This window comes from Athene noctua, chromosome 8 (genome assembly GCF_965140245.1).
Source record: "Athene noctua chromosome 8, bAthNoc1.hap1.1, whole genome shotgun sequence".
NCBI lineage: Eukaryota > Metazoa > Chordata > Aves > Strigiformes > Strigidae > Athene > Athene noctua.
In genome coordinates, this window is record NC_134044.1 from 15,372,291 (window position 1) to 15,397,858 (window position 25,568).

Below are 25,568 nucleotides of genomic sequence, written 5' to 3' on the forward strand. Positions count from 1 at the left end.
GGGGCAAGATGTTGCAGCAAGGGACTCATTACACGGCCCGATAGAGATAAACCCAACACTTCCTGCAAGGTGCTTTCGCACTGCACCAATGAGCATGTGAAAACCCATTTTAAAATCAGCTGTGCATAATTATAAACCCAGGGAAGTTGTAAGCTTAACAGCAGGGAATTTGCTGATCTGCAGTTTACACTAGCTTTTTCAAGGAAGTGTCAGCAGACCACAAAATGAATGGCTATGGGATATTTAATCCTCATTTTCAAACATTAAAAATTCAAGGTTATTTGACACATTAGAAGAAATGTTCTTTAACTGCTGAGTAAAACTCCTAATGGTCTACCAAAAGCAATAAACAGCTACAGAAATAAATGAATATTCTCCAACTTCAACACACAATGAAATTGGAAGCTGCTATTGTTTCCCCAGTTATCCCTAGAAAATGATGAACAATCTGGACTATGCATCAATTTGGTTATGAGGAGCCTCAGTAGAGCATTTCAAGCAACTGTACATATGAACACTTTAACGACACTGTCTGAAGAAAAATGATTTCATTAAAACTGGAATAAATACAGTCATGGTCTCAAGATTTGTTGTTCTTTGTTGTGTGCTAACAAGTCTAAAACATGAAATTCTTTTTTAAATTATTTGGTTTTCATGTTTGTTGGTTGTTTTGTTGTGTTTTTTTTGTTTTTGTTTTTTTTTTTTTTAATCGAGCCCTATAAGGATTCAAACTTTATTTCCTTTTTTAAAAAAAGTACAGGGGTCCCTGCAGACTTCATGTATTTATAGATTTTATTAAGTTGCATTACAGAATCTGATCAAAAACACATTCTTTGTGATTTCTCTGCCCTTATCTATGCCTTGCACCATAAACTAACAAACCTTCGCAAAAAGCTCCAATGAAATGATGTTAGCCATCACTTCTATTTTTAATTGTACTGAACAGTATTGTAAAAAATCATTTAATACCTCCAGAAAAATCTTGTTAGATCTCCCCTCTTTAGGATGTGACTGTTCACTGAAGTTTACACCTGTAGCAGTCTTCCATCATCTCCCTTTTACTTCCTTTGGTTTACCTGACAAGCACCCCTTGAGGTAGCAAGTTTAATGTAGTGTAAAATTGGCATCCACACTTACAGCTCAGAAATGGGTAACTTCATGAATTATACTGAGACAGTCATCTGGATATAAATGTGCAGATTGATGAAACCAAAACTAAGGCAAGATGTCTGGAGAAAAATGTGTAACTCAGCCCACAGTAAACCTCAAAATAAACTTCATTTGCATGAGGACCTCTTTCTTGGTAGAATATCCAAGGACTACAGATGACAGCATTTCCATACTAATAAGCATAGTTTTCTTTCCACTGTGTGCCATGACCTACAATTTTTCACCAAATGGCCTCTGACATCATTTGCCACAGGTCATCTTCTGCATGCAAGTACAGCAATAGGGGCAGGACCAAAGAAAAATCTCTAACATTCTGCTTCATCAAAGACTATAAAAAGAAAAAAAAAATACAAGAAAAGAAGAATACAGCTTCTTTGTTTAGCTAAGTTAGGTTAGGTTTTTCTTGCAAAAACATTGAAACCCAAGGGTAGCCCTAAGTATAACAGAATGGTGGAAGAACATAAAAACCCCTTCGTTTTCCTTTAGCTGACCCCCAGTCAGTGTCACAGTACACAGTCTCTTGTCTGAGGAAATAGGGCAGAGCATAACTGAACACATACTTAAATACCACACATGAAAAAGGAAAAAATGCACAAGGGGAAGGAAAACAGAGTCTCATCTCTTGCCAAACACAAGAACGTTCCTATCCCACAAAACCACCTTTTCTATGCACCACAGATCAACAATCCATCTTACTTTCATACCTCTAATCGCACTATAATAATATAATTTCTCACTAAAATAATACAGTCAAATGCATGGCAATTTCATGACAACAAATAAAGTCAGATCCAAAAGCCAAGCAGTCCTTCAATGTTGCAGAAATAGCTTTTTGTGATGCAGAAAATAAGCTCTAATGTGCCATGGGCATAGAAGAATCAGTAAGAGGAAGATATAGTCTACTCATCTACAGAGGATTCCATCAGAAAGATATAATAAAGAAGAAAAAGCTTAAGTAACTTCAGGCAATGACATCTATAGACATTGTTGATGAAAACTACATAAAACATCCAAATCTTTCAGCCATATATTTGTGGCTGTAAACAAATAAACTGGTTATACTGCAAAACTGTCTTGATCTTTATACAAACATGGAACTTTTTACACATCACGCTGCCCATGAGCTTCAAAACACAATATTTAAACTCATAAAATTAAAACACATTCTTACATATTTTGCTGATGAAATCCAGATTTAACTGTAATGAAGGCTTTGCTTGTTCAAAATAATTATTTGTACTCAAAGGCTTTTTAAATACAGTTGTGAACATAAAATTCTGAAATATGAACATACAGTATATTATCAAAGAGAAACATATGAAACAGAATATTTGGAAATCTACTTCTGAGCTCTAAAGAGACATATATCCACACTTATTTAACTACTGCTCTGATTGATATTGAAGATTGGATTAACTTTTTGAAACAGAAAAAACAATTTATCAACACAATGGCCAAGTTGTTGATAAGAAGAATATGGCCTTAACTCCCTAACAATCTATCAACACTCCCTCCCAGTTTATCAGTCTGTACCTTGTGTTATCACATACAAGCTTGAGCTCCTGGAGTCAGAGCCCCATTTCCATGCTGATTATACAAAGCAACAATTTTTAAACTGGGAGACTGCAAGATACATACAGTTTACAGGACTTAATTGAATGCTGCCATATAGTCAATAACATCAGCATTCACTGAACACAGAAAAACAAAAACCTAATTTTTCTTCTTGCACAGGATGCTTCTACCTGACATTATAGAAATTTTAAATGACAGTTTTAAACAGAACAATCTAAAGAAACCAATTCAAAAATCATGTTTACTCAAAAGTGTTACTAGTAAAAGTGACTGTTTTCATCCTTATGAAAACATTACATAAAATGAACTGCCTTTATTTCAAGTTCTGTTTGAATGTTTACTTAGCAATAACCCATCTTTACACACAGCTCCCATGTGCACAATAAAAACATCAACAGCATTAAGGTCTTTAATTAGTGAGCTAGACTAATTTTGTTACTATCATAAGAAAGCTCCTATTTCCAAATCTCCCTGAGCAGTACAAATATCAGAGGGAAACAAGACTTACACAGCATCAGAAAACCACGCTATGCTTACAGAAACTTAATGCTTCTGTTCAGCACTTGCCAACTATTCTTGATTGAACACACATAGTACCTGTTTCATCGATCCATGTGTGTCTCAATACAACACAGGTTAGGAAACAGCAATCTCAGAAGCAGTAAGACCTGAAGTTTTTAATGAAACAAGTAAGTGAAGATCTAACTTGACAAATGTACCAACTGTTCAGATTGTCAAACCAAAAGGAAAAAAGCTATACTAACCCTCGTATTTCTTCAGAGAGATGTCCCTTAGGTACCACTGCAGGCACCTGTCAAGCTGGTAGGACTCTAGTTTGGGTTCCTCTTCCCTCTTCCCCAGAAGCCTGAACTAGTATACTTCCAAAATAATTAATACAATCAAAAAAAAAATTTTTTTAAATAAAAGATGCTTGTCAGCATCAGAATTAATTAAATCTAAAACTTATTTTAGCCTCTGCTCTGCATGATCTTAGTCTCTGTGGTCTTGAAAAAAAACCCACATAGAATTCCAGAATTAGTCTCTTCAAAAAAGCCTGGATACTGGTTGAAGACTACGTCATACTAACATAGAGCTCTAATGTAATGGCTGTAACTAATTCCTTACTCAAGGAGTAGTAATTTTATAAGCATTTTCTGTAACATAAATGAAATTTGACCACTAGTTTCATAACTGATGCCTCGTACAAACTGCATCCATCAGCATCCATGAAGCTCTCTGGTTTTGCAGTTCTTGCTTCCTGAAATATCAGATGACCATCCAAGGCAATTTTGAGAAAGCAGCCAAAAAAATGTACTGCTTGTTCCTGCATGCTACTAAATTGCCAGAGAAAAAAAAAAATATTTGCACAGTACTTTCACACAAATGGATTTATTTACAGAAAACACTAAAAGCCAGTTTCCCCTTCTAAAGGGTATTTTTAACAGCTATCCATACCTTAGAAGCATCTTTTTGTGAGCTTGGCAGGTAAACATGTTTTCAGGAGTTAAACTGGCAGCCACTGTTACACCTCCACTTCAGAACACTTATGTGCATCTGCCCTTAAGAAGCTTAATACTCAAATAGAAAATCTGCAGTGCCCACTGACCCATACATACTGAAAAAAATCATCACCGAACTCTCAGAAAGTGAGAATCCTTTCTATTGTTATAACATCAACAGAAAAATATTTTCTGGTTTTTGTAAATATATTGTGAATACAGCTGTCCATGTCTTTAGTCGCCAAAATTTTGAAGAATACGACAGCCCCATTATTTCAGAAGTAAAGTGAAATGTTACTCTGGAAAGAGGAATTTGATGAATAGTTGCATTTTTTAAAACTTGCCCTGCAATGGCATTTAAGCCCAGAACAGGTCCTATGAATAGAAACTTTTCAGTGGGTGTTTGTGATTTTTCTCCCAGTTTACTCCAAGTCTTAAATTGTTATGTATAAGACAGATTTGGGACATGACTCCTATGAGGTCCTTCATAAGCCTAGATAAGTCAAGCCAAAAACCAGACGAGAATGTTTTCCTTCCTGAGTGACCATCCATATGGGTATTTTTTATAAACTTAATCTGGAGTTCTCTTCAGTCCAAAACAGAGGAGGAAAATATAATGCCTTGTCACAGAAAAAACCCAGAAGTGTCTGTGTTATCATGTCCTCTATATGCAAACATAATCAGGCTTCAAAATACGAGCTGCAAAATCATGACAGACTAAAAAGTGTTCAGAAGCAAAACTTGGTAAAAACAGACCTTTCTGACTTACCACCAGACAGAGGTCCTGTAGTATTGGACATGTGGTTTCCAAAGATACTTAATCATAACATTCATCTGTCAGCCCCTGCCTCTTAGTAATTCCAACACTATAGGTTCATTTCAGCCAAAATAACTGGAGGGATAGAGGTCTCTGAGGATATCAATCATTTGCAAGTTCCTTAGAAGTAGGTAGCAGGCAAAGAAATAAATATCACAAAATCCCCACCAAAGGAAGGGGGAGCAGGGAGGGAATAAAGCTGCCTAAGCAACAAAAGGCAGAATTTATGTAACAAGAAAGATGTTAAGGGGGGGAGAAGTATACTGAAATGCTATATAATAGATTGAAATGATAACACACCTTGAGAGAAAGTCATAGGAAGTCACGCTTTGTAAGGCAGGTATGAGACCATTTCATGTTTTATAATTAAAAAGGTTGAGAGTAGAATCCCTTCCCCTTCTCCTGATGCTTTGAAAGTATTTTAGCATTACCAGAACACATGCCTTTACATCTTTAGTTTCCACACAAGAAGTTCCTGAGTATTAGAGAGGGTGCAGAACTGCCTAGTATGACTACTATGAAATCCAAAATCCAATGTTACTTTTTCCTAACTGGAAACCACTAAAAGCAGGACAACGTTCTCAAAACAGATTATGAAATGACTGAAAATAAATGGTTCCTTTTGCAACACTTCCAAGTTTGATCAACTGAAGATGATGTAAATGCAACAGATAGACTGAAGCCTACCTGACCTGTTACAATTCACAGCAAAAAATTCATTTCATTATACTGGTAACACCTCTGAGGAAAAAAAAAACAAACAAGGTGAGTGTATTCCAAATAGACAGTATTGTGATTAGAATACTAGGAAATCTCCAAAGTAGTACATTACTTCAAACATTTTTAACATGTCTACAAACAGTCTGTGGTAGGTTGACCCTGGATAGCAGGTACATACCCGCTCAGTCACTCACACACTCCCTGCCAGAGGGATGAGGAAGAGAATCAGAAAGGCAAAAGCAAGGGGAGAAACCTCATAGGTTGAGATAAGTGAAGGGAAAACAATCAACCACACACGCAAGTGATACCAGCCAGATCACTAACCACCTCCCACCAGTAGACCCATGGCCAACCTGAGCACCAGCTATACTTCAGAAAGACTTCCCCCCCCAGTTTTATTGCTGAGCATGATGTTAAAAAAATGGAGTATCTTTTCAGTCAGTTTGGGGCAGGTGCTCCAGCTGCATCCCCTCACAATCTCTTGCCCAGCCCCAGCCTACTTGCTAGAGCAGTAGAGTGAGAAACAGAGGAGGCCTTGACACTGTGTGAGCACAATTCAGCAACAGCTACAACATTGGTGTGTTAATAGACAGTTTGTCAATCTAAAACACAGCACCATATGGACTGCTGTGAAAAAAATTAACTCCATCCCTGCCAAGCCAGTACCAGTCTGACCTGAAAAGTCCTTTAAAATTAAGAACCAAGATCTCTGTATTCAAAAAACATTGCTGAAATCAATCAGAAAAGTGATTATTCTAAAGTTGCCTTTGATGTGTTGTTCCCATCTATCCACGAGATGAAAAAAAGGGTATTTAGCCCTAAAGAGTTCCATCCAAATCTCAAAAAGATTTCTAGTAAATGGACTGAATTCCAAAGATAAAACTGATAACCTATAAAAGCCCAATTACTTCACAGACCTGAAAGACCCAAAAGCTTTACATCCTTGTCTCATCACCTCACACCCTCAGTAAAGCTTCTACCTAGCTTGTATTTAGAGATAGACTCTAAACTCAGCTGAGAAAGATTATTAGCCAAGACAGGTTATACTTTCAGGGCTATACTCAGTGGGAGAAATTTAATCCAGCATGGTGTGATTAGCTGAGACTGCTCTCCCCAGTGTAAAGACCAGGGTGGAGCAAGGATCTAATTTATCCCTCTGGATTGTTCCCTATAGGATGCAGGCTGACTAGGCTAAACACATCCTCCTAAACATCGTTTTCCTTAAGCATCTATTGTGCTGAGACAGAAGTCCTGTTTGATTCACCCTGTCATGGAGGAACTATTGGAGGGAAAGGCAATGGGAGGAAAGAGAAGCAACATCTTTGGGGTTTATTCATGAATGGCTAACATATCAAGATCCTTCAGCTATTGAAGGACCGCTCGGAATCTGAGTCATCCCATGCTATCTTTTTGAAAGAGCTCCTTTTAGAGCAGCAGTTTTCAGGAGTGGAATACCTTTTACAGTGTAGCCAAGAAAAGTAGCTCTGCTGCTGAGTAACACTCAAAAGTGTTCATCAAGCATCTGTGCCTCCCATGGAAAAATTACAGCATACAGGTAAAAAGTGAAAAAGAGGGAGAGGAAATATGCTAATAATACTAATAAAATGCCTTTTAACTGGTGAAGCCTCACACTACTCCAGATTCATTTCAATAGCCATTCATGCTTCCTTAACACAGCATCAAAAAAGACTGCAATTTGACTTGTTTCTGCTCTACTGCTTTGATGTAGCACCAACAGAGTAAAGGCTAAGAGCCTCTCATAGCCAGTGGAGATGAAGTGCTTCCACAATGCTAATAACTGCATTTCTCTTCTCCCCCACTGCAGACAGTGAGAAGGTTGTTCGTAGAGACAAACACAAATCAGTCCTCCAGTCCCACTGCTTTAAAAGCAGGAAAAACAGATCACGTCTCAATGATAAAACAGTTTGCTGAGAACAGGACAGAATTTAGACAAATACTGTTCTGTTGATGCTCAAGTATCTGCCATACACTTCTGAGTACAGAGGACTGCCACTAGGTTCTATAAGAAACAACTGTTTTCAAAAACACTTTTTCATACAAGAAGTTGGTTCAATGCTTAAAGGGGAAATTCCCATAGTATATTTCTTCTGTCTTTCAAATAGATTTGAACATTTTAAAAAAGAGATTACTCCTTCCTCTAAAAGGAATAAGATCTATAATGTTACTATTTGACTCCAACAGATAAAATAATTTGCTAGCCTACAAGTTTCAATTCAGTGAAACTCCATCACTTTCTCCAATCTGAAATGCAAAGCCTCTTACAGGAAGGGTCTAACACTGCAGCCTCAATCCAGATGGAAGGATACTGTCAATTTACACTTCATTATTAACTAGTAACATCTGTTCTCAGAAAGACATAATTGCCTGCAGGCCACTGACCCTCCTGCCATTTTCTGGAAAACTAAAAGGCAAAGAGGAGAGTTGCAAGAAAACACAGGACAGGCAGAGACAAGACTTTGAAAAGCTTCTGACAGAGTCTCTTAGAAACTTTCTCATCTAGAAGTTAAGGACTCACAGGCAGAATAAACAGACTGTTACATGGGCTGAAAATCTGATGGACCACCTGGATCAAAAACCAACAGATAGCATGATACCCAGCTAGCAGCTGTAACAAGCAGAGCACCCCCAGGACAGATACTGAGGCCCATACTGCTCAACATTTTCACTAGTTGCTGGCATGGTGACACACAGCACACCCAGAGCAAACTGACAGTGGACACTCCACTAGTTAAACTGGCTAATACAAGAAACTGCAGGACCTTAACATGGACCTCTGTGACCTGGAGGACTGAGTCAGAAGACAGTTTGTGAAGCTCAACAAGATGTGCCAATTTCTGCAGCAAGGATAAAACAAACCCACACACTAGTATTGGGAATAACAGCTGTGCTAAGAAGCATCTAATAGTTATGGGGGACAGCACAAGCTGTAAGCACTTTAGGGTAGAGCCAGTACTGCTAAAAAGTGAGTGGCAATTCTCTCAGTATTTTTCCAAGTATCTCTACTGTTAATAGATTCAGCCTCTTATGCAGTGGTCATTAATATGGTAGCCAGTGCAGTAACATCTCAGAACTTGCAAATAAGGACGAAATAAGTAATTAGCAAGCTGAAAAAAGGAGTGGGGGTGGTGTTATGCCTTTTAAAAACTGAAAAGGCAAGTTACAAACATGACAGAACATCTTAAATGAGAAGTGTGGGGACTGTTACTTAAACTGAACTTGAGCTCCACAAAGGTATCTGAAACTGTATTTTCCTATAGCAGGTTGAATTATCTTAATGCTAACACAAGTTAAAATGCTTATTCTTACAGTGAAAACTGCTGTCAGATTAAAGCCAAACTTCACCAAGAATTCAGTGATGCTTTACATACTTTATTATTACCAAGTGCCATTACCCTGACCACACTTACTCCTGTCCACCTTAGTTATATTTCACTTACCAATGCTTCTCCCTCCCTCCAAAACTTTATCATTTGAGAGAAGGCACAAGGAATACCCCTTACTAGAGTAAAAACATAGCAGTAGGTACTTCAGCTGACAATGAGGTCTACTGCTGAAAGCAGTCTTCAGAAACAGGTAACATTTACTATTAAAGCATATAAATATTAAATCACTGTTTTTAAGTTTATTAATCATATGCAACATAAGCATCTTAAACTTAACTTTGGTTTAGATTTGTATCCATAGTTTATGAAGTAAAGTTTTGAAATATTGATCGTAAAAAATCAATCCTACTTATGGATCCTAGAGCCTCTGCATATTAAAACATGTTTCTAAACCACAGTACTTCAGCAGGAATCTAGGGCAACATACACACCAGTCCTTGAGAAACACCAGCAGCTGTTGGCAAACTAATTGCACAACTCTTCAAAAGTGCCTATTTATTCTTAGTATGTTTTAACAAGATGCAGTACCTTGCTATAGAAAACAGTGCCCTGCTTCAGCTTTGAAATTACTTCAGTTAGAACCCAAATACCTGAGTGAATGCAAAACAGCATATTATAGCAAATGTAGGTCGTTCTCACCTTCCCTCTCCCCTCTGTTACCTAGAAACACACCTAGAAAAATAGTACCTTAAAAGTTGGTGGTTTAAAAACTCCTCTAAGTGGAGGAAAGCTCTTAGCTCAAAACAACTGAGTTCCAATTTTCAAAACAAAGTTGGAGAAAACCAGGAAAAATTACTTCTCTATGTAATTTTAAGATGTTCACAAATCTTGCCTATTGAAAACATTTGTGATCATCTCATCTGAGAAAAGTAGCAACAAAAAACCCCAAAAAAGTACAGAGAATAACAGCAAGGATAAAGATACTCAGTATCTTCCATTTGAGAAGATTAAACTGACAAAGCACTTCACCTTATAAAGCAAGCAGCTGAGCATGGGAACATGATATGAGATCTTTAAGAAGATGAATTGCATAGAAAAGGCATATAAAAAGCAATTACTGTTTAAGACAACACAGGCATTAGCAGACAATTAAATTATCCAGCAGATGTTTTAAAGTAAACAGAAGAAACTACTGTAGAACTCATTGCCAAGGACATCAAATGTTCAAGAGGAAACTACAAAATAGTAGATAAATGTAAATCAAGGTCTAGAAAAATGTACAAGTGTAATCACTCTCAGGAAATCTTTAAGATGGTGCCCGCTGGAATAGGACAGCAGCTGAAGTGAATGCTTGTCCATTACTTACAATGTTTTTCTTAAGATGAATTAACAGTCACACTCAGAATTCTAGGCTAGATGAAAATTCTGGTCTCATATGTTTTTCCTTACATTATACTCTCCTCAGTTTAAGTGAGCCAACTGTGTAGAAGAAATTAATTTTGCATTATTATTTTGTCAGAAGAATTCCTTTTTAATCATTAACCAGAGGTGATATCTATCTGTAGGTGACTTCAGGGAGTACATGAGCCCTGTCTCACACTAACCTAACAGAGAAGGTATTTTTGATAGGAGTACAGACACTTTATTCAGGAAGCAGAAGAGTTATCTTGCTTTCTCCCCACAGCATCACAATCTGATCCATCAATAAAGCAGTCAGGTCACAACAAAGCAAACCAGTTCCCTTCACTTCCACCACTGAGATGAGGCTGCATGAGGCAATCAAATAATTCAGATACTCTCCTTATTTCAGGTAAGAGGTTTAAAGAAAAAAAAAATCTTTAAAGAGCAACTTTGAATCTAAAAAAATCCATGTCCATAGAGCTCTTTAATTTTCTTTTCAAACTATATTTTCAACTCTAGTCAAAGTGGTCTTACTAACGCTTGGCACTTGAGCAAAAGCATGAAAGCCTAGATGTGAGAAGGGCTCTGTCAAGTAAAGCAGTGCATCTTAGAAAAAAGCAGTTTTGTTTGAAGCATATTTTAAACATGTAGAAGCTATCTGTTGTGAAAGCAGCTATGACTTCATTTCTGCAAATTCTGTTACATGTGGTCCAAAACTAACACAAGCTACAACTGAACTAAAACAACAGGAAGCAATAAAGCAGAGGAAAAATGTTGCTACACCTGAAAGAGATGGGATACATCAGTGGTTTCTGGAGAACAGTCCAGCATAAAGAAAACAGAAGGGATTAACCATGGCATAATTATTGCTATATACATTATGGGCAACAGCACACTTAGCTCCTCTAGCAACACCAAATCAGCTGGAGAGCAGGAAGTTCAAGATAGGAAAAACCCTTGCCAATTAACTCTCACTGCACTCTTGATTCACTGTATTTGACAATGCTTCAGTTTTTAAAAGAGTATTTGTACTCTGAAGGATTCAATTTGCATCACCTACTACTGGCACCACATCAGAGACTTGGATCAACTCAAGGCTTCCACTGGGCATCTTAAGTATTGGTTAAAGAGATGCTAATACAATAACAAACAGGAACAACAAAAAAAGGGTAAGGAAAGAAAATTACAAAAGTTTTAATGCATTTGTGCACTGTAGTGTCTACAAAAGGCAAGTCAGAAAACTTTCAGATTTCTAGTATCTTTATTTGAGGCTACAAGGGAATTCATCATACAGAGTTGAAGACACTGAAAACACACAAGTTTAAATGAAGAAAGGAAAAGGATAGAAACAGTACTTGCCAGAGTTTGCAAAAGCCCTTTAAAATATTTCATAGAAAAAACAGATCACCAAACCAAAAATAGCTTACTGTTGCCAGTTCTCACATTACGGTGGATATGGAAGGATATTACCTATATATAGGAATACCAAAATAATGTAGGAATCAAAAAAAATACAATAACATCAGCAAAGATTTTACAGCTTCGTGATCAAACCAACAACTTAATGCTAGCCCTGTAACCTGTAAGCTAATACTACAATTCTGAGACCTCCTCTACCTTTCAAAAGGACCTCCTCGCACACTGGACTGAAAAAGCCTTGCCAAGTTCTCGACAGTGTAGATACCCGCATTGTCCTGCTTTTGTTAATCTGAGAAAGACCCTTTATAAGCAGTAGAGGGCAGCATTTCTCCAGTTCCACTCGAAAGTGTTTCTCCGCTTGCTAACAGCAGCATTTAAAGATAAGTACGTGAAACACGAGAATCTATAGTAAAATATATTCCTGTTTTATATTTTTTCCAAGGTCTTCATTTTATAGAAATACACTTCAGATCCTACAACGACAAACCAAGAAAATCCACTATGATATCCAAGTGTCAGAACTGAAGCAAAGACAAAACCAGAGAAATTACAAGTTGATTCTGACAGTTTTTTCATTTCCTTCATTATAGTTATAAACTGCTACGAAGTTGTTCCAGCATGCTGTTTGTAAACTGCAGTGCACTGAACTGATACACAAAAACTCATTTTGATTTTATTCTCTGAATGAATACATGAAGAAACAATTAATAGGAAAAAAAGTAAAGGTTTTGGGATTGTGAGTACTTAGGAAGTTGAAACAATCCTATTCTGAAATTAATTTACCTGTTTAACATTACCAGACACATACTTTTACAATCTTTTGACAGGAGAGTTACATTAGAATAAGCTACAAACAGCACGTACATGACTGACAATCCTCATTTTTGGATCCAAACCAATCTGATGCTTTTCCTTCAAAATTATGCAACGAGACAGATTTTTCTGCTAGGTGTCTCAAACAACCTAAACCTTTAATAAAAAAACCACCTTAATATGATCTTTAAAATCACCCAGCTACATCATAACAAGTTTGTGTTATCTACATTATTGTTATAAAAGGCTTTTTATTGAACCAATTACTTTAGCAGCAAGGAACCTTTTGATTTCCAGCTTTAATTTATTTTGGCTTAACTCTTATTGTTCCCATTTCAACATTTTTGAAAAGTCACTGCCATCTTTCAATTTCGGAAACATATACTCCACCTTGTCAAGACAAGCTGTTCCGGCTTTTTTTTTCCCCTCTCTCCTTGCCAGACAGCACTTCCCTCACTGCTCTAATAGTACTTCCAGCTGTGTATGTACAGCTTTGAGTGGCACTTATGTAACACTGTATAAAACAGTGTTAACATTGTCACAATCGAAGTAAGATCAGGAATGGAGTTATAAAAAACCACACTGCTTCTAGCCCAACCTCAAACTTCTCTCCAGTCACCTAAATTCCAGTTACTTGCATAAAACCAGCTGAGTACATCCAATCCTGTAAACTACCTATTAAGAAGTGAGGAAATAGAAAAATGGATGCATTTCTCACCATACAAAAGATAATGCTTATTTCTAGGAAATTTTCTACATGTGTTTATTAGTAATTGGTCACTAAATTAACCAGTCCTCCTCACCTTAACTGGAATTTTTACACCATAGAGTCAAACTTCAATTTAAACCCCAGTATTCCCTAATTGTTTCCTTAGACTGAAGGAAGATGAAAGCACAGATAAAAGAAGTTTCATGTGATAAAGTAGTCCTACCTTTGCCTTCTTGAGCTACAGTTATTATCAAACTTAAACACAAATAGCAGCAGAAAGGTGGTTTGGATTTGTAGAGGGCTTTTTATTTTTTGTTTGGTTTGTTTTTTTTTTTTAATAAACTGCAACAGCATCATCACTCTAGATTACATGATTATAACAGACATTGCTTCCTCTTACGTTTTTTGGAGGGTTGGGTTTTTTGCTGGTTGGCTGGGGGTGGGGGTGTGTGCATGTTAGGAAAACTGTACTCAATCTAACTACTGAACTTTTCTAAACTAAAGCAAAGTGGATTTTCAGACTCAGTCCTGTAGTAAATAATTGCATTTTACCACATGTGAAAGATTTTTTTTTTTTAAATAGAGAAGTAACAAATTGAAGAATAGAAAGTCTCTTTCTGGCTAAAACATTTACAAAAAGATACAGGAATACACTAGAAGCCAAACATGCATGATTTTGAATTACTATACATTTTCAAAGAAATGATGAGTGTACAAAAAGTGAAAGGCCATCTTCTAATTACCAAAGAAAAACAGACCAAGTTCTTCATTATAACACTCCAAGGACTTCAACAGAATTATTATGGAAATAAATGAAAACTAAGTACAAGAATGCAAGAAGTGTGACTGTTCAGTTCCAGATTCAGCGCTCCCTCATTTGGCCAGCCCACCACCCCAGTAGGTGTGAGAGCCTGAGTCAGAAGAGCCTTTGTAGTCTGCTTAAGAGAAAAATCTCTGGAGCTTGAGCAACACAACTTGCACATCATCTCTCTCATATGCAAACAAAACATTCCTCAGTGGTGGTGTCTTCAATAGGTAATAAAGGCACTCCAAATGCACATGGCTAAATGCAACCATCACACTTTTTCCAATAGGAAAGAATAGGCCACAGAGGAACGAAAATTCACTGCACTGGAGTGCTCCATCTCATTGGCACATTTGAAAGAAATTGGAATGGTGGCTGGCACACTCAGCCTTGCCAGGATAAGAAAGGAGCAAAAATGTCCTCAACATATTATATTGTGGGCACAAAGTAAACCACTGTTAGAGTACACACACAGACAAAATAAGTAATTATTGTTTTCATGTTTTCACACAATGGAGAGGAGGGAATCATTCTTCCAGGAAGTATGGGTTTGTCACTAAAACACCCTAACGACTGTTCATTCTCAGTTGAGCATTTAGAGAAGTTCAGAAAATGCAGATGATTCCTGCCCACACTGGCCTTTAAAGACAGCAGCCCTCAGTTACTCTTTTAGTATGTATCAGAATTTCATTAAAGTGTGTCCTTCCCTCCTCCAAACACAATATGTGGCAGCATACAGTCCTCAACCATCGCATCTCCCCCACACACACAAAAAAAAAGCCACCACCAAAACAAGGCTGAATATCACTTAAACAGTGATGGTCTTCACCTGAAGATGTCTTCTGTTTTACTTTTTTTAGGTCTGGTAAATACCAGTCCTAGCAATGAGATTCAAGTAACATTATTACCACTTATGAAAGTATGAGTAATAGCCTGACTTATTGTCAGTGGGTATGATTAAGCCTTGAATAAAGTGTAAAAACACACCTCACGTTAACAAAGCCCTGGTGCTACTGCGTTCACAAAAAAAGAAGTGATCAAGCATGGTGCCAGCTAGTAAAACAAAAGCAACTAGTGGCATACCAGATAATCAGCCAATGAGTTCAGCCACCCTGAAATCTCATTTCAAGAAAGGAAGCCTTTTGTTTTTCTTCCATCAAGAAATCTAAATACCTCTGCCTACTGAAGGAATCATGTTGGAGACCATATGTCCAACTACGAACAACCCTACGTTTATTCACCCACTGTTTTCATTACAACAGGAAACTATGCCAAAGCTGTTCATTCTGAGGGTCCAGTTTCATGTGCAGCAGCCAAACAAAGCAAACGTTTTGATTGTGCTGAAGAGAGAATCACTGCTCTCCTCTCCTTCTCCTTCCTAAGTGTTGAGATGGTCTTATTTTACCTGCCTTTTCACAGGCAGCTGAGTCAATCTAATTGCTCAATACTCTCCAACTCAGCATCTACCTTTTCCAAGAGCTGCTTTCACCTCATCAGCCAGCAGAAAAGCACACCAGGTTCTACTAGGTTCCTAATAGGTGAACAGTGAAGAAAAGGAGGTAGAAGCACTCAGTAGCAGCAACCTGATAGATCAGATCACTGTCACATGAAGCCACAGATGGAATTCTTTCCCCCTAGTAAACACGGACAGCAAAGCAAAACTGATCAGGAATGAATGTTTCAATATTCTGCTCCCATTAATCCTACCTGGAAAATTACTCAGGTTATAATTATCAGCTCCTCTGAATTAAACCCACACAGTTCCAGGCAAGCAAATGGAGTTGTGAAAATGCTTTAAAGGGGTCTTATTTATAGGATTTATTTCAGAAAGTTATTCTCCTTTTTCACTGCAGTATTCATCATCTCCAACCTAAACATATTCCATACCATGTTCTCAAAGTCAGTGCACATGTTGTTCAATTCAACTGCTGGAAATACTGATATTTTACAGGCATTTGATTTATCTGCTCTACAGTCAATTCCCAACCAAAACACCCTCTGAACTTGTGCAATAACGAAATGTAACTAATTCATCATTTATTCGTAGTATTAATTAGCAGCTTTTAAAACAGATGGGGAAATGAGTATGAACTTAAACACAAAGATTCAAGATCTTCACATAAGATTCAGCCTCATATAAGCATCTCAGGTACATGGTATCCAGTTTCTTCAAGCACACAAGCTCAAACAAATACAAACTTCACTGATGTCTCTGTCCAGTAAACCACCAGTTCTAATAATTTTTAGTGTACCAGTGAAATGACCCTGGATACTTGCAGTCATTTAGAAAGAGCAATCAAACACATGTAAACAGAGATTATCTCTGGAGATGCTCTGCATATGAAACATACACCACAGATTTATACCTTTGTTTTGTATTTTATGTGCATTTTGGTGAGACTAGACAATCCACATCAGAGAGTGCCAAATATTACTACAGCAATTGCCCCTGGCCCAGGAAGTCCTTGAGTCCTAAACTGTTGGTGGATGGTTGGGAGAATACCAAGTAACACTTAAGAGAAAGATAACTCTGAATTTAATAGAATTCCCTTAAAAAGAAGTTAAATGCAGAAAGGTTATTATATCCTTGAAATCGATACAGTAAGAATGCAAACTTTTACTTATTATTTGCATTACATTGGTCTATTTTCTCATGCTCTCTTAGTACAACTTTTCGTACAATTTTCAGATTTTACATACCAGGTTCCTTTATCATTTCCACCACTGTCATCTTCATCACTCGGTGTCCTTGCTTATCACCTTCAAACTTTTTTATCTTCAAAACTCAAACCACTTTCAGTTCCACCCACAGAATTGTAATGCAGTATTTCTTAAGTTTTTTAGCTACAACCTCTGGATTTAACCAACCTTATGGTATCTTGTGTCGCCTTGAGCTTCTTTGCCACGTAGTGGTTCAAAGCATGACCCCCCCACCCAAGACCATTCTGTGTATTAAAACTTCAAGCTTCTTAAAGGCTTGTTTGCAACCACACACACACACGCACATTTGGGACATTATTTCTCCTAGCATGGCCACAAGATCAGTATTTTCTGCTTGTATTCCTCATTGTTTATGTCAAATACCCTTTAAACCCCACCTATGTCATACATTACTCACACACTTGGCCTCCTATTCCCGATGAAAGTTAAGCAATCCTTAAGTCTGCAGACAACCATCCTTGATTTTGACACCAACTATCTAGTAGGCAGCTGTTTCTTTGGCATTGCATTATACTTCAAGATAACATGCAAGAGCAATTTCATACCATCTGCTGGCACTGCCAACATTAGTGATGCACCATTTTTTTTTCCACTTCCCAAAGTTTTTATGATGACTGATTCTGCACGCATTTCTTCAACACTATAACCAGATGGCATATCAAAGCCAAGTGGTGTATTATTAGCACTACTCAACTGGCTCACCAGATAACTATGCTTTATATGAAATCCAATCAAATATGTTTGGAAAGCAATTGGCTTTTTAGTGAGGACATGGAATGTTGGCAAAATGAAATCCCTTGCCAAAACCCATCAAAACATATCATTCACATGTGCCAACTTGGAAAGGCTGTTGTGGGCTATTTAGTACTCATGGTATTTCTTAAGCTTTTAGTGTAATAATTTCCCACATAACTGTGTTTCCAACTCTTCTACAATTTTAAATTCACAAAATTCTGTATTTTGTTCCTCTGCTTTAAGAGAGCATCCTCCTTTGAGTCCACCAAGTAATTTCTGCATCAAGTTTATACATAAAAGCTTAGATTTTAGCTATTTCCATTTTCACACAATTGCCTCTACCACAATTTATTTCCTAACAACATTGAAGTTTTTAGTTTTTATGCACACAGTATCTCTGCAAGGTTAAAACTTGCATTGTAATCTCTCCCTACTCTTTTTTAAACACTTGTTAGGTCATATCTGCAATACAGGAACAAGTACAGTGGAGAGACACCAAGATGGTTAAGCAGCTGAAGCACAATGAAGAATGGTTCAGGGAACTGGGCTTGTTCAACCCTGGAGAAAAGGCAGCTTTGCAAGAGCTAGTGGCAGCCTTCCAATGTCTAAGAGAGGGTTACCAAGAAAACAAAGCTTGGCCCTCGTTATGCACAGCAGAAGAGACAATGTTAAAATGGGACAGGGCAAGGGGGTTTACAACACGTAATCAAAGCCCTAGGTAACCTGGTCTGAAGTTGATGCTGACTCTGCTTTAAGTACTGCATTGAATCTCTTGCAAGAGATTATCATTGCCTTTCACAGTTGCAACTGGTAGGTGAAGAGGCACAAATCACTTAAATTGAGGAGGAAAAAAAAAAGTCTTTAAATTGACAACAATGAGACTCAGAACTACAGCACACTGCACAACAAGTGAGGAAATCTGTGGGAATCACACAAACTCAGCGTCATCTTTCCAACTTCTGCCACACTGGCTGTAGTTGTGTTCCTGTGGTCAGGCACCACACAGCCTCCCATCTTGTGCAGCCACACCACTGTGCTCACCCAGAATAGAGCTGACCCAGAATTTATGAGCATTCATTACTTAAGTTTAACAACTTGGAAAAAAACTTTCATCCTTCTCCCTTGGTAACAGGCTGATACATCATACATGCTTCCTCTCTGAGATATCAGGTTCAGGCTGCTGTCAAAATGAGGTACTGGACTAGACCAATACTGCTCTGGTATAGACCAGGCAGCATGCTGCTTAGTATTCTGAAATAAAAATGGTACAGAAGAATCATTCTTTTGCACTAGTCTTACTAGAAATATTACTGGAAGAAATTTTACATCACTTCAAATTCAGCTGGTTTACTGAAAGTATACTACCAAACAAGCAAACTAAGAATGACTGCTCAAAAATTGTTTTTCTGGAAAAATTAATGATGTTTCATATTCTGTATATTTAAGTGCCATGAACTCATTTAAAACTGTTACTTAAATAAAAATCATTACTGTAAGCTCAGCCCACATGCCTGCTCTTAATAGTATCCATGGTTGCAGTGATGCAAATTTGCCTACCTACATCAAACCAAATGTGCCCACATAAGGAGAAAAAAAATACTGCATTAATCAGTACTCTTTGCACTAGATTCGGGCAAAGTAAACCAGTTAGACCTTAGAAGACAGGACCAAGTAGTTTAACAACCTGTTCACCCATCACAGCTACATCTTAATTCTGATTTACTTAATTCAGAATTATCAAATACCAAATTATGAAAGGTTTCTTAAATTCATTAGAAATTTCACCTGACCAAATTCTTCTCTCTCTATTCAGAAATAAAGAGTAACAACAAATTGTTTCATATACTCCATCACTCAAGGTGAAGAAAGGGGAACATTATTACTAATCCTACCACACATTTCTTTAACGCCTATTTCAAAATTGCTTTATAAACATTCATTTTCCTTTGTTTCAGAAATAGGTTTATGTACAAAACCAAGCAATGTATTTTACACCAGACTACAACTTTCAAATCAGATGCATACATGTTCATGGGGAAGCAAACCATTCTTTAAGCTGCACTATACAAACAGCTTTAGTTGAAGCTACAAGGTACTACAACAGCATTTAGTTAAATGAGGCCAAAACTTCACATGAAACAGGCAGACAGGATTAAGTGCCGATAACTCCAGGTGGAAATGCATGATCAGTCTAAGCCCATCTAAAACTATGCTGTACAGACTGGATGATCTCTTCCTCTCCGGAGCAGTAGTTCTGTGAGAAGTCTTACTTGCTTAGCACTCAGAGTTAGGCTAGCCATACTAAAAAACAATGCTCCCTCCCCCCCCGAACACATCTGTTGGCTTAACTTTCTATATAAGTTGTCTTTCTGCTCTTAGACAAGTAGATATGGGAAGGTAAGCAAGCACACAAAATAAAACTGAAGTTGAGCAGTTCAATGATGAAAATGACATCATTGTCCTTCCCTTTTTTAAAAGGAATACAACAAAATTAAGGTACATATTGATATGACCAAAGTCAAGGAATTAATATTTTATCCTAATCTCACTATACAAGAGAATATTCTAAAGGAGAAATGCCACAAATGAATATTATTAAATCACATGTGATTTTAAAGGGTATGTTTCACTTCCCCAAAAAACACTAGAAAAACTCCTTTAATGGTGACACAAGGCAACTTTACCCATTCCAATCAGCCTATGCTTCCTTGTGTCAACCAGACCAATAAGCATCTTGATCTTTTCTTTTATAAAAGCTATTACTAAACCTACACAATATTCTCAAAGATATTCAATTTTATTATACTTCTTGGGAAGGGTGTTTGTATGAACAAGTTTTATGGTTTCAAATAATCCAGAATAATGCTACAAGTCAAAGTAGCTTGATAAAAATAAAAATTACACCTGCAAAATATATGAACATCCAGGGAAAAGGGAGCAATACAGAACAGTTTACCACTTGCAAGAAAATAAAAAGCTTCCAAAACACCAAACCCACCAAGTCAATATTTCACAAGCACACTACTAATACATTCTGTTTATGCATCAGATTTTACCTTTAGCAGTTACAAGTGAACTGCATTAAAAACAATCATATGTGAAACTTTATCCTAGCACAGAAGTAACAACACTAAGCTAATCTGGGTATCTTCATCTCAAAGTAGCAAAATGTCACAATAACAAAGCATCCTGAAATATATCATCCCTAACAGGACTTCCCAGATTCTTCATCTTCTCTTTGATGATTATTTTAAACATAACCTTTATCAGGACATGTAAAACATCATTTGGAATTCCTCATTCTGGAATAAAAAGCAAACTATTATTCTAGCACATTTAAAAGAGTGAATTTTTGTAGAAGAGAGTCTTACTGCAGAATGACAAAAAAATTCATCATTCTACCACACTTGAGTTTTTCAATATGGGCATAATTGGCTCTTAGAAGAGTTAACATCTATGATTGTTCTTAGCAACAGCTACAGAATTTATTTTGGCAATCTGTACAGTTAAAAGTTAAAAATCAACACTAGAAAACCATCAAGACATTTTCATTACAGGTTGAGAAAATCTGGAAAAAAGATTCAACAAGAACTTCCAAAATTGCAGGCATTAATCAAAAGCTTTAGCAATCTTACCTTTGTTGTTACAATGCATAAGCAATCCATCGTTTCAGCATAGCAGGTATCTTTCCAAACATTTAAAAGGTTTATTTTCAATCACAGCTAAACACCATCTCAACAGAACGAGAAATAGCACACATTTAATAGTCAAAACAGTAGAATGCGTGCCAGGTTTCCCTTTGCATTCATTCAGAGGTAGAAACACCGTGGAGAAAAAAAAAGGAGTCTAAAATACAAATGCTTTAGGTTTCATGAAAGATTCTTAACCTACTTTGATTACCTATGTCTGAAAAACTTAAATTTATCCTGGAAAATATCCTACAAAAGATGTCAAATCCTATTCCATACCAGTTAAGTACCTCCTCGTATTCTATTTCATATACTCCTCTTTCAGGATTACCTAACACATGAGCATCACAGGGAATCATTTGATGAAATGCAATACAAAATTATTTTACAGCAAAAAATCTCAATTCAGCTTTTCTTAGCTGGTTACAATTTCTAAAATGAAGCGTTTGTTCAAAAATAGTTTTGGTTGCAAGCAAGTATTTCTCCTCTAACGTCATTTCAGCATTTGCAGACTGCAAAATAACTGATTTCTTAGGCAGTAATGAATGGAATATTCCATGTAGAACAGGGAGAGAAGAAAATGGCAAGGAAAGAGTAATGCATATTGCAAGAGAAACGCTATTTTGAGCCTCGAATTAACCTAGAATTTCATTTCCTTTTGTAAGGCTGTAATGCAGTGACAAGGCAAAGTTTGTATGCACAGGCATTGTCTTCTCTGTCTAATTAGCACAGCTGGGAAAGGTCAAACACTTGAGCACAAAAAACCCTTCTATGTCCTATGAAACACTAAACTGAGAGTTTTATACATTGCTATGAACCTTATTACATTAATTTCCCACAAGAGGCATTGAAAGCAACTAGTTAACTCAGTTTCTGCTATCTTGTCCCACTAGGTCTCCCACTAACACCTTAGCTACAAACACAATGAAGTATACTGATAAAATTCAGTAAATAATTTCAAGCTATTAAATCTCATCTGCATCATTTTGCTTTTAGTTGAAGATGTACAGATAGCCAAACATTATATTTCACATCAGCAAACGACTCTAGAATATCCTAAGTACGTATCTAGAGCATTCTCACTATCCCTTTTAAGTTTTCTGCAACTTTACTCTACTTGATTCCCTGGCTCTGCAATATATACTAGGAGGGTGGCAGGCTGGGGGGCAATAAGGGCAGGGGAGAGGGCAGAAAATAAGAAGTTAAGAATAAAGGAAGTACTCTTCCTAAAATTACACATTTTATTTTGCAGGCAGGTGGTACCTTTACAGAACAAACAGGAAAAGGAGAACATTAAAAATCCTCCAATTTAAAAAAAACTCACCACACTAAACAAAACACACCCAACCCACACCACAAAAATCCTAAACTGTTAAATAAAAGCCTGATTGCATGCTAGTAAAAACACACCCCCCTCAGCTTGAATGGAATTTCAAAGTAAATCTTACATTCAGCCACCAAGGCCAGGATTTTTACCCTGTGTGTCCACCAAATCAAGGCAGAGATACTTTTCAGTTTTACATTGTCTATAAAGTTTGTGAAGAATTTTTACTGTGAACACCTAGGTGAAGCTTTCACTGCTGCAAAGCATCAATGGGAAAAATACACATCTTCCAGATTGACAACTCTCAGCTCAGACAGATGCCTAAAACTTCTGACTTCAGAAAGCAGAAAAGCACCAGTTAAGCTGATGGAACTTCCCTCTTCATCAAAAAGAAAAAAAATGACTGTCATAGCTGAGTGCACACAAGGTACACCACAAAAATTATCCTTTAATTTCCAAAGTCTTCTGTCATGAAGACTGTAAAATTCAGAGAAATTAACAAAGTGTTAAGCATCCAAAAAAATAAGGGAAATGGAGAAAATGCATTTTTGGGTGACTTAGCACATGTGCGGTGTCTGCCCCAGAAATATCTTGGACTAGTCCAAGGCTTTCAGTCAATCCACATTTACACATTGCACAAACTTCACTTTAGGAGCCTCAATAACACACACAAACTGGGCTTGTCCCCCACACTGTGTCTGTGAAGGGAAAGGTCAATGATACTTCCTCATCACTCAAATTTTTCTCAGCCACCTTGGTTCAAGACTAAGCTTCTGCAGACTAATCCTGGCTACAACCAGTTTATGTTCAGGGTCAATCACTTTTTCCCCAATTTTTTCTTCTCTTGCCATCTTTGGGACTCTTTAGGAACTAAGGATCATCATCACATTTTTTTCCCCTCCCACTCCCTATGGTCCTTTTAACAAGACCTGAGGCCCACTAGCCTTGTTATCAAAAGCACATAACATCTGTCAGGTTGCCAAGGCAAACCATGAGATGTAGAAAAGAGACCTATCCAGAGAGGTGGGGAAAAGGCATTTCTTTGCTGACGATTTGTGGGTCAGACTGCTCAACATGAACAGGCGCACTGAACACTTCAGAGGGCACAGAAAGTCATCTCTAACAAGCATGCTTGAGAAGTAGTAACACATTCACTGCACAGATCAGAATAGCATGTACAACCAAGCTACATTAAAGCCCTTTACCAATCACTGCACCACTATAACGCATTAAAAGCCCTTCTGGTAACTGCACAGTTCACACAAGACCCATCTTCAGCTAAGCACAAACAAGAGAATGTCCACAAAGAAAAAGACACCACACATATACCATACTGGTAAAGCAAAAAAATTTGTGGCAAACACCAATACACATTTTTCATAAATATACTACACAGGTGAATAAGCACTCAAAAAAAAGAGAGCACTGCACAAAGTATTTTCTAGTCCAAAAGCACTTTCTGCAGACTCTTCATAAAATAAAAAAATAAATATTAAGGAAAGATTGACCAAGATTCAAACATGCATGAAGTTCTGCATTGTCACAAGAAACAATAACATAGCTTCTTGAAGACAAATTTTTAAAGTCCTTGAATGAGCAAGCATGTGTTAATTTTGGAGCTAAGAAAGTTTTTTTCAAATTGAGAACTAGGTAAAGACATCAGACTAAAACTACTGGAATTAAACAATTCAATGAAATAACTTAAAACCTTATTTATTTTAAATTGTATTGTGAGGAGCAACAAAAAGCTATTAAAGGACACACCAAAACTTGAATCAAAAATCATGAAATGCATTAAAAATGGGGTTTTTCATGCACTGAAGAGACATTTCCACATAGTACTGCTAGCCATTAAAATCACTCTTATTCTAGTGAATTGGTGAGAAGCACTGCAATCTCTTCATGTCATTCATACTTATTGAAAATAAACCTCTCTGTCCTGTCAGTTCCATGTGATCTCAGTAATCATCAGCAACACCTATATTCTATACAGTTTGGCCAGAAGAAAAAAGGTGTATTTCCATTCACCATTATTTTTGGCATTAACATCAAAACGCAAAGGATGATTCTCATGTGAGAAACACAAAGGAATGAGATAGGTTTTTCTTGCCTTGAATTATATACCTATTCTTTCAGGTTATGTCTGGCAAGTCCCTTTTTGTGCCTTCACAGGCTTATTCTTTTTCCAAGGCAAGAGATTCTATCTACAAAGTCACTAAATAACTGAAGGAACATTCATGCACAGGTAACCCATGCTTAGAAATAAATCATGCAAACTAAAACAATGCTTTGGAAAATACTGATTTTGCAGATAAATTATTTCTTCATTTATTGGAAAATTTAGAAGTGCATATGGTTATTTAAATGATAATTCTCTCTCAGATTCTGTGAGAAAACCTGCATAACACACAGCTGTCACAGGTGTAACCAGAGAAGCAGGCTCAGCTCAGCTTTTTAAGGGTATGTCAATGGCCCAACCTCAGCATATTTGAGAAGACATTTCAAAGACTCAGTAAAGATCAAGCACTATCATCACTACAAGCATTTTCTCAGTTACTTTAGTAAAGAAAGCATTGAAATTGTAAGATGCTGTAACCTAATTTATCTAGCTAACTTTGATCCCAGCTGCAAGATATAGTTATTACAAAACCCCAACATAATTAGATACCAAATTCACATCATTTTTTGTTGATTATCTATTATATAAAGATTATCTATTTAGTTCGGAATTGAAAAAGGTAAGTTTTTTAGAAATAGCAGATTTTTTTTATTGCTTGTGTACACATCCTGAACAGAGCACTGGGGTTTTGTTTGTTTGGTTTTGCAT

At 37.0% G+C, this 25,568-nt stretch overlaps 1 protein-coding gene across 18 annotated transcripts in view; it reads right to left on the minus strand.

Annotated features, from left to right (window-relative positions):
* DLG1 (discs large MAGUK scaffold protein 1) overlaps positions 1-25,568 on the minus strand; it is a 170,355-nt gene that overhangs the window by 122,597 nt on the left and 22,190 nt on the right. Inside the window, exon 1 of one of the 18 annotated variants that reach the window (XM_074912575.1) lies at positions 21,364-21,870. The exons of the other annotated variants lie outside the window; for them this stretch is intronic. Within the exon in view, the coding sequence (XP_074768676.1) occupies positions 21,364-21,393 (30 nt within the window). The 5' untranslated portion in view covers positions 21,394-21,870. Of the gene's footprint in view, positions 1-21,363; positions 21,871-25,568 lie in introns of those variants that run through there. 18 annotated transcript variants of the gene reach the window in all.